Source organism: Helianthus annuus, chromosome 12 (assembly GCF_002127325.2).
Source record: "Helianthus annuus cultivar XRQ/B chromosome 12, HanXRQr2.0-SUNRISE, whole genome shotgun sequence".
NCBI classification, from domain to species: Eukaryota; Viridiplantae; Streptophyta; class Magnoliopsida; order Asterales; family Asteraceae; genus Helianthus; species Helianthus annuus.
In genome coordinates this window covers 4,590,384-4,601,111 of record NC_035444.2, presented here as the reverse complement: position 1 = coordinate 4,601,111, position 10,728 = coordinate 4,590,384, and the positions used below count along the sequence as shown (strand labels likewise).

At 37.3% G+C, this 10,728-nt stretch overlaps 1 protein-coding gene across 1 annotated transcript; it reads left to right on the top strand.

Moving 5' to 3' along the window:
• The first annotated feature begins 8,990 nt into the window (after positions 1-8,990).
• LOC110896289 (putative F-box protein At1g60370) lies at positions 8,991-10,166 on the top strand. The gene has a single exon (XM_022143730.2). The coding sequence runs from the start codon at positions 8,991-8,993 to the stop codon at positions 10,164-10,166; it is 1,176 nt and encodes a 391-aa protein (XP_021999422.2).
• The last annotated feature ends 562 nt before the right edge of the window (positions 10,167-10,728 follow it).

Here is a 10,728-nt window from a genome sequence, read left to right as displayed (position 1 = left end):
CAACAGCAGTTCATGGTACTTCAGAGGGTACTCCTCCTGTGGATGCCCCTAGAACAGCTGAAGCTACTGCATCATCCTCTTCGTCAATTCCGGGCATTGATTTGGTTGTTGATCTCAATCTCAACAATCTGGGTATAAATATTCCAGTTCGAGATAATCCTGAAACAAGGATTCATAATACCCATCCTCAACAAAACATCATTGGAAATGTACAAAGTGGCATTCAAACAAGAAACATGTTGCGGAACAACAACAATGCAGGCTTGTATGCAGCTATTCGAGAATCCGGGCAGCAAAATGATTGGTCTTTCGCGTGTTACGTTTCACAGGAAGAGCCAAGAACTTGGAAGGAAGCCATGAAAGACAACTCATGGGTGGAAGCAATGCAGGAAGAATTGCAACAATTCCAGAAACTGGGTGTCTGGAAGCTCGTAGAGAAACCTGCTGGTTACAAGAAGATTGGTACCCGTTGGGTGTTTAAATGCAAAAAGGATGACCGTGGAGTTGTTATCCGGAACAAAGCTCGTCTAGTCGTTCAAGGTTTTCGTCAGATTGAAGGAATCGACTACAACGAGGTGTATGCACCTGTTGCACGTCTGGAAGCAATTTGGATCTTTCTTGCCTATGCGTCCTTCAAAGGATTCAAGGTTTATCAGATGGACGTGAAAAGTGCATTCTTACATGGTGTGGTTGAAGAAGAGGTGTATGTCGAACAGCCTCCAGGTTTTGAAGATCCTATCCATCCCGATCGGGTTTGGTTGCTCAACAAAGCTCTATATGGTCTTCATCAAGCACCGCGAGCTTGGTACGCAACCTTATCAAATTATCTGCTGGAGAATGGTTTTCGAAGAGGTCTTATCGACTGTACTCTTTTCATCAAAGAATAAGATGGAGATCTTCTACTGGTACAGGTATACGTTGACGATATTATTTTTGGTTCTACTAATGATGTCTTGTGTAGGAATTTCGAGCGCATTATGCAGGATAAATTCGAGATGAGTGCTATGGGGGAAATGAACTTTTTCTTGGGCCTATAAGTGCAACAAACGGAATCTGGGATATTCATCCATCAGACTAAATATGTTGGTGACATCTTGAGCCGGTTCCAGATGTCCGATGCAACGCCCATTGGTACCCCACTGCCACAAAATCACGAAATTACTCCAGATCTGAAGGGTGAAGCTGTTAGTCCTTCATACTACCGCGCAATGATCGGATCTCTTATGTATCTCACAGCATCAAGACCAGACATAAGGTTCCCAACGTGCCTGCTTGCCAGATATCAAGTGAACCCGAAGGCCTCACATCTTGCAGCTGTCAAAAGGATTTTTCGTTATTTGAAGGGTTACCCTGACACCGGTCTATGGTACCCTAGGGATAATAACTTTGACTTGATTGCTTTCAGTGATTCTGATTTTGGCGGATGCAAAATCGACGGTAAATCCACAACGGCTGGATGTCAGTTTTTGGGAAATCGCCTAGTCACATGGCAGTGCAAGAAGCAGACATGCGTCGCTACATCAACATGCAAAGCTGAATACATTGCTGCCTCAAGTTGTTGCTCCCAAGTTCTTTGGATTCAACAACAATTACGCGACTACGGTTTTGAATTCCTAACTACTCCTATTTACGTTGATAATTCTGCTGCTTTACAGATCACTAGAAATCCTGTGCAGCACTCAAAGACCAAACACATCGAAATCAAATATCACTTCATACGTGATTGCTTTGATAAAAGGCTAATCGATGTTGTTAAGGTCCACACCGATGACCAACGTGCCGACCTTTTTACCAAAGCATTTGACAAATCAAGATTTGACTTTTTATTATTGGTAAATGGCATTTGGCCTTAAGGTCAAACCAGAGTAAAACCAACATCGGAAAATCATTTTTGTATATACCTTTGTGTTTTAAATTTGTCTTAGTTTATTGATTTTAGGGGGAGTAAATCCAAAATTTGAAAAATCCAAAAATATCGAAAAATTTCAAAAACTCAAAAACAATAGAAAAACAAAAATGAGTTTCTTGGCGAGCAAAAGAGAAAGTGATAGTACATCAGTGGTTTATCCAAACCTCTTTAAACCTTAAATGAAAATCGATAAGCAGCTCTATATAAGATGTATCGGTAGGCTCACAATCATTTTAAAGTGTGCAGGGTGATATAAATCTTAACCGACTGAAAACCAGGTGGGAACCATTCATTGGCATATGGTCTTAGTACCGAAATTTCGTTTGATAGATTGCCGAGGTTCTGAGATATTCGGTCTTTATGCTGCTTATCATCTGGGTATCATGGTTGTATATTTTACCGAAAAATAACGGAGACGCAAGTCTAGATCTTCCATGATACCATACATACGTGTACATATTGCATACGACCTCAATAAGTGATAAACAATCACATGTCCAAACAAATAAGTGATAAAATATCACATTTATCCGGGAGTCAAGTTCGTCTCTCTGCTGTACGAAAGTACTGACCTGTTCACGGACTTGCTCCTGTGCCCTCATGCATCTGAAAATCAAGTTCCTCATCAATAAGTGATTCTATCACATAGGGCTTGTTTTCAAATCAAAATAAGTGAGTATCTCACATCATATACGGACAAACCGATGATAATCGGTATACTCACCGGTAAGATGAACCCTCGTGCATACCTTGATACGGGAATGTGTCGTGATGTGGATGAACACCGGTCGGTAAGTATAAATCATACCTTAACGTATCTCCTAAACATGATTACATCTGATAAGTTGAGTTTAAGTGGACAACAATACCGACAATTGTTATCAGATGCTTATCTTAATGTTAACTAACTGAACAACAAGAGCGTTTTGGCATGACCGTTCACTGATATGATTCTCTTACCCTCGAAACTCACAAAAAGAATGTCTGTATATATTTATTTACTGCTTTCAGTCTTTTCTTTCCTAATATTCAAAAATACCAAAAAGATTTTAAGTTTGTTTTAATATAAACTTTATAAAAGCCAAAAAGATTTTATTTCTATTTTATTTTCGATCGTACGATGTTGGAACTCGAGTCTTCGTTGCCTAAAACCTGAACGAAAACCGAATTGACTAAATCTTCATAAACGGTCGAAATTTGCAAGTTTTGAAAGTTAGAAACTAAAACTGACAAATTTATTAAAACTTTCAAACTGTCGGACGGTGTTTGATTGGAACATGGTCATACGTGTGTCATTAGTTTATACTAACTATATTCCAAGCAGTTGTTCTCATTACGCATTTAGATTTCTTGCATGTGCAGATTCTAAAGGCGAGGAGAACATGGTCGATGACAAGCTTTGGAATGAAGACACGACATGTAGGCACTCAAATGATGAAGATGATCGAGTAGCCGCTGACCATCATCAACACCACAAGGATCTCAATTCATAAAGATCAAGACATTCACGAGCATAACTCAAGGGGGAGCTTATGTTAAGGGGGAGTTTGTCAACACACTTCCTACGTGATACGGGTAGTTTGTTGATACACTCTCTGCTTTCAAGACGTGAAGACTTTGAAGATCCTCCGACATTGAAGACTTGAAAAGACATCAGAGTCTTGAAGACACGAAGATCAAAGATGATCAAGATCGAGACAAAGCTACAGCCAAGGGGGAGTTTGTTGGTGCACTTGTGTCTATACTTTGTCTGTATTCGGTCATGATGTAAAACGATGTCCTTGTTAGTCCTGTAAGTTTGACCAAGTCAACCATCCTCCTGGTTTGACTTGGACAAACAGTTAGAATATGGTTGTATACTGTCTTGTGTCGAAGGATAAGTCACCGAAGGATCATGTATATCCTTCGATAAGTTCGAAGGATATCATTCGATGGATACAGATGGACTTCGAAGGATATGCCATCCTTCGGAGTATATGTGGATCCTTCGATGGCTTTATGATCGACAGATGATCTATCGATCGTTCTGTTTGATCCTTCGACCATACAACCTGTGTTGGGTATATATACCCATGCAGTGTGTTCACTTGACTTAAGAGAGAGAGAGTAACTTCGACAGACACATAGACAGAAAGATAGAGAGAGTATTCTGTCAAGAACACACACCCACTTAGAGAGTTTGCAAAACAGATTTGTAGACCTTGAGCTTGTAACTGAACCTTTCATACGCATTAATAAAAGTGGTGTTAATCGGTGAACTTTGTATGTATTGTGTTTGTGCTTGTTTCATCTCGGTTTGCACTCTAGCTTGGATTCCGCACTTGCTAGTGTGTTTATCATAACAAGGTTAAGGTTTGACCTCATCCTCCGAGGGGACCTACACACACCCTCTTAACAGAGAAAACAAACTGAAGTTAGACTCAGGGACTATCCGGGAACAAAAAATGAAAACTTGGGGACTATTCAGGTAGTTTTAGAAAGTTGGGGACTATAGGTGAAAAAAGGTGAAACCACAGGGACTATCCGGGCATTTTTCTCAATTGTTTATAAACTTTAAGTAAATTTGTTGCTACTTTATATATAAATCAAAGTTGAGGGGTTCTATTTTATCTTAAAGATCTTAAAAGTCATAAAAGTACTTACCATTTATCTTAAAGGTCGTTGGCTAAGTAGTAATTCTTCGTTTAGGTACTTACCATTTATCTTGCATCATTATAAATATTTTGGTTTTCATTTTTGTTAAACAATATTTAGCTTTTTTAGTTTTATTTGTAAGAACGTGTCATTTGAATAAATGAAGATGACGTAGTTTTATTTGTAGTTAATATTGTCTGACCCGGCCCGAATCAAATATCTCCCGAACATACAACCCGAAATCTTCCGAACATACAACCTGAAACATAGCGATAGGAAAATTTTTTGTCCCATGACTTTCCGCCTGTTCCGGAACTTCTGGTCAAGCTCCGCCACTCCTAACTATTTACACGTTGACCCGTTTAACTTTCTTTCAAACTTAGTAACAATTAAATTCTAACAACTTATACCTACGAAGGTGTGTTGTGAAGAATTGGGTACGTTAATCTCCTTTACTCGTCATAAATAAGGCTTCTGGTTAACTGGTTTTTATCAATTTATACATAAGAGTTGAGATCCTATACAAACAGTACTAGCTGTAAAATCTGTAAAAACTGATCTAACCCATTGATAGTTTAAATCAATGGTTGGTATCGATTACAAATAAAACCCCTATAATTAATAATTAATACTTTTAAGTTAGAGGTATTTTAGTCATTAATCCATTTCCCATTAAAAACTAATTCAAGCAAGTTTTTTAAACTAAAATAAATTTTATATACTTTATTATTTTTGAAAAAATTATACCATAAAATCAAGTATTTTTTATTTTTAATATGAGTAACATATTGCTATACTTTTTTTATTTATAAAAGTGATTTTTTAAAAAGTTATAAAAATTGTTTTATAATTGTGCTTGTTATGTAGTTGGAATGTGCTAGTATGAAAAATGTAGTGTGTTGATTTTAAATCTATACGTAAGTTCTTATTTTGTTGTATAATTCTTATGTGTTGCTATTTTTTTTTCTTTTTGTGTTGTTATTGGGTGCCTATTTGGAAATAAACTTGTTTTCTACTAGTTATGTAATAGTATGTGCTATTTACAAAATTAAAACAAAAACATCAAATTGTGCTAGTATGTAACAGTATGTGTTGTTTATAAAATTAAAAAAAATGAATTTGTGCTACTTATGTAATAGTATATGTTGTTTACAAAATAAAAAAAAAACATGAAATTGTGCTGATTATGGGCTGAATAATGTGTTGATTATAGTGTTATGCTGATTCCGGGATGTGCTGAAGGTGGTGTTACCATGCTGATTAAGGTGTTGATGTTGACGATGTGCTGATTACGGTATTGACGATGATGCTGATTACGGTGTTGACGATGATGCTGATTACGGTGCTGATGATGCGGATTATGGTGTTGATTTGATGATGAGATTAGGATTTGAATTAATCATGCATGAATTTATGGATAATTTAATTAGATATAAGAGTAAAATACACGAATAGTCCCTGTGGTTTTGCAAAATAACGCCTATAGTCCCTAACTTTTGAAAATTACACCGGTGCTCCCTGTGGTTTGACAGTTTGTTACTCGGATAGTCCCTGAAGTGGATGTCCGTTAGTTTTCTCCGTTAAGTGGATGTAAAATGACAAAATTACCCTTCATCTTCTCCACTCTAACAAAACAAAACAACCCATCCCATCCCAACCCCACCCACCCCCACCTCTCTCTGTCCGCCCCCTCTCCCCCCTCCCCCCCCCACACACACCCATCTTAGTTAGGGATGGCAATGGGTCGGGTTTGGGACGGGTTTAGGTAATCCCAAACCCAAACCCGGTTAGATAAGCTTGTCCCAAACCCGTCCCAAAACCCGTCGGGTTTCTAGCGGGTAAATACCCATCGGGTATCGGGTATACCCACGGGTTTCGGGTAAACCCGTTAATTTAAAAAGATTACTCATTTGGTATATACATCTCAAAACCCATTGGGTATCTATCGGGTAACTACTAACCGGTTACATTTTGTATTGTCATTATAAAAATATATATCAAATAACTACAATGTATATGGAATAGAATACCTATATGTGTTAAAAATGGATGTAGCATATATATAAATATTTAATAATATAAAAGAAATTATATCGGGTATACAATCGGGTAAACGGGTACACTTTATCGGGTAATTGGGTCGGGTAAACGGGTATATCACTAAATCACAAACCCGTCCCAAACCCACGAAAAAAATTAAAACTATTCCCAAACCCGTCCCAAACCCAATTAACCGACCCCAAACTCGTCCCAAATGTGTCGGGTTTCGGGTTTACCCAGCGGGTTCGGGTTTGATTGCCATCCCTAATCTTAGTGGTATAAGTTTATTTTAGTAAGTACATATGAATTTGTCCTAATATCACCTTCCCCAATTTGAGTTTCTTTAGTTTATGAAATCGATCATTTCACCCACTACTCAATCTTTTATAATCAATCAGGTTTTGCAAATTGAGTTCAATTAACCATCAATCAAAATTTGTTTGATAGAAGACTCGGTCATATTTCATTTCCATTTTCTTTAGACCGGTGGGTATGGGGAGGATAGTCTCTTTGGAGACTACCCGCCACGTAATCACGGGAGGAGAAGCATCCTTTTGGGGACTACCCACTTTAATTAAAAAATAATATATAATCAAGGAGAGAGAGGGAAACAATGAAAGGGGCCCACCACTTTAATAAACAAATAATAAAAAAACCCACATGTGCCTCGTCTCCTCTGTCTGAATTCCGACGCAAGTGACGCGACGCCCCTAAGGGGGCCGGTGTGCGACGGGGCTAGGGGGGGGGGACGGACCCTTGCCGAACCCCATACCCAATGGTCTTAGCTTCTTGCTGTTGCTCGGATCTAATTAAAGCCAGCTTTTGTCTTCAGTCTAGTTGCTAAATTTGAGATTTTCAGTTTTTCTACTTACATTAATTTCCTCCATTTTTGGATTTCTTGTCAAATGCTATTGTAATATAGTTTCAAAACTCTCGGTCTTTCTACGTATTTGATTTACAGATCGTTGCGGTTTGTTGTTAGAATGTAGATCTTAATATATATGAAGAGTTCTTGTGTGAAACAAAGAGAAAGGTGGGGGTTGGTGGGGTTGGGGTGAGCTTGTTTTGTTTTTATAAGTGAAGAAAATGAAGGGTAAATTTGTCATTTCACATCCATTTAACGGAGAAAAATAACCATCATCTACTCCATTGACTATTCGAGTAACAAACTGTCAAACCACAGGGAGCACCGGTGTAATTTCCAAAAGTTAGGGACTATAGATGTTATTTTGTAAAACCACAAGGACTATCCGTGCATTTTACTCTAGATATAAATAAAAGAGTATAAAAAGTTTAAAATACCTTTAGATCAATTTTTTAGTTGAGGACACATGTCATTAAACTGTTGGCCTGTTTATATATGATCCTATACCTTATAAACAAAACAACAATTGTAAGTGTTATCATAATTACGGGTATGTTTGGCATGGAGCTTTTAGGAGCTTTTAGCAGCTTCTAGATTTAAGCTTTTAAGAAAAAGCTCATACTCAATAAAAAACCTTGTTTGGTGGAAGGATCTTAAAGCTTTTAGGTTAGTAGTTTGAAGCTTTTGGTTGAACGCTCCTACTAGTAGCGTTTAGGAGGAGCTACAAGCTTTTAAGGAAAAAAATAACTTTTTTAACCTCTAAAGATAATGAACTTTTTAATGCACAAACTTTTTAAATTTTTAGTTATGTCCATTTTGATCATTTTATACATTTTCTTAAAAACTCTAGCTACTACGCCAAACAACAAATGTATCTAAAAAGCTATAGCTACTAGTTACCAGCTACCAGCTTCTAGCCACCAGCTACTTTTGCCAAACATACCCATGATCCTATACCTTATACACAAAACAACAATTGTAAGTGTCATCATAATCCCACACCAACAAACGGCTCATGAGGTAAGTAAGACAATTGGACCATGGTGGTGTAAGAGTTATGAGAGGGGATTTAAATTAGTCAAGGATTACCGAATTAATATATTTGATGTTATCCCTTATAATTTGATTGTTATTTTCTAATAAGAATTGGCTAAGCTTATTTTAGTGACTTATTTACTTTTTGAAAAGTTAAAAGGTGTTTGGGTTAACTTATTATATAAGAGGAATAAGTAAATAAGTCATTCCATTATGACTTATTTGCTTTTCAAATAAGCAAATAAGTAAATAAGTAAAAAAAAAATAAGCTTAGCCAAACAGCCCCTAAAATCAACAGAACCAATTAGAATCGGTTTAGTTACCCTAATACAATAAACTTATAGTAAATTATTAGAAAAAAAAAACCTATATCCTAAACCGAAAATTCTGTAAGATCAAAATCAAAATTAAAGTATCGGATAAACTTAATTTAAAACCAAATCTTGATTTGGGAAGCCTATTAAATATCTTCCATAACATCGTTCATAAAATAAAACACATAAAGCCATGGCGGCAAAAAAAACACATCATTCTCATAGAAGACGTAAAGCCATGGCGGCAAAAAAAACACATCATTCTCATAGAAGACGTAAAGCCATGGCGGCTGAGCTTTCACCAGACATAGTATTGTTCCACATACTAGCAAGGCTTCCGGCCAAATCTGTAGTCCGTTTCAAGTGTGTTTCCAAAGGATGGCACTCCTTCCTAACCACTCCGATGTTTACCAACATGCACCTGCACCATCAAAATCGCCACAAACTACTCTTCATACCCAAAACATCATCATCATGCACCTTCCGCACTATCGACTGTGAATCGCCGAAAGATGGTTTAACTGCCCCTCGCTCTCTGCCTTTTAAAGTAGATAGTCCTCGAAACGTGTCAATCATAACATCTTTCAACGGATTGGTGTGCGTAGGAATAATCGAACAAGATAATGTGGAGGAGGAATACTACTCTGATCTGGTCTTATGGAATCCATTGACATGTGAGTATAGAATCTTGTCAAAAACCAATGCTCATAAAGAATGCTATGAGACCACAACGAGAGCGTCTGTGTTGTATTATACCTCTTCTGAAGATGACTACAAGCTTCTACGTGTAACCAATTCTTGTGATGCTTATATATACTCGTTGAAATCTGACTTGTGGAGAAAGATTGAGTCAACCGAGAACTTCCATCGCTGGATTTCTAACCATTGTGCGTTGTTGAATGGAAAACTCTATTTCCTAAAATATGATGAGGCTATAAATAAGTCACATTTAGTTATAAGTCTCGATTTGAAGACCGAAAAGTTCACAGAGGTAACAACTCCCTTCTTTAGAGATTCAACAGCAATATGCATGGGTTTCACTGTTCTAAGAGGCTGCATTCACGTTTGGATGCTCCACCATTCAGACTTATGGCGCAGGATTGAGTTGTGGAGGATGGATGGGGATGGGGATAGTTGGATGAAGGTGGTTACTTGCACCAATGCTGCTTGTGGTTGCACTTGGTGTGTGCAACCTCTGCACTTGATGGCGGATGGAAATTGGCTCATGCGTTATGGAGAGTGCCTTTGCATAACAGATCCAAATGATCCACTTAATTCCACTAGGGTTGTTACTGACATGGGCACGGGTATCCGTCGAAGAGGAAAATGCATTGAGACTTTGGTGTCACCCAATCAATATATGAAATGACACCCTTTTAACTTCCTACTTTTTGATTTCCAATTGTACACCATGAATCTATTCTGCAAAAACTTAACAAAGTAATAAATTAGAGATGTGGTGTGTGTCAGTGTGTGTTTTATTGCGGTCATTTAACATGCTTCTTGCTCACTTAAACTGGGATCAAGTTCATGAAAAATGTATTTTTTATTGAATCTGAATCTGTTTTCTGTGACTGAAAATTAGGGTTTGAGAGAAAATATGAATGTGTTCTTTTATTAAGAATTGGTAAATGATAAAATATGACATATGATACATATATACTCGAGCGGTTGGAAGACCATAACCGTCTCTAAACTTATAACCGTCTCTAAACTTATACTAAATAACATAATAACATAATCTAACTAAATATTATCTAGCTTATATTATCTAATATTCCCTCCCGTAAGCTAGATCATGGTAACATAAAGAGCATCTTTAATTCATTTGAAATCTTTTAACTGCAGTGCTTTGGTCAGTATGGGCTGCTTGTTCTTTGGTGATGCAGAATCTGACTTCCACATCGTCATTCTTGATAAGTTCTCGAATA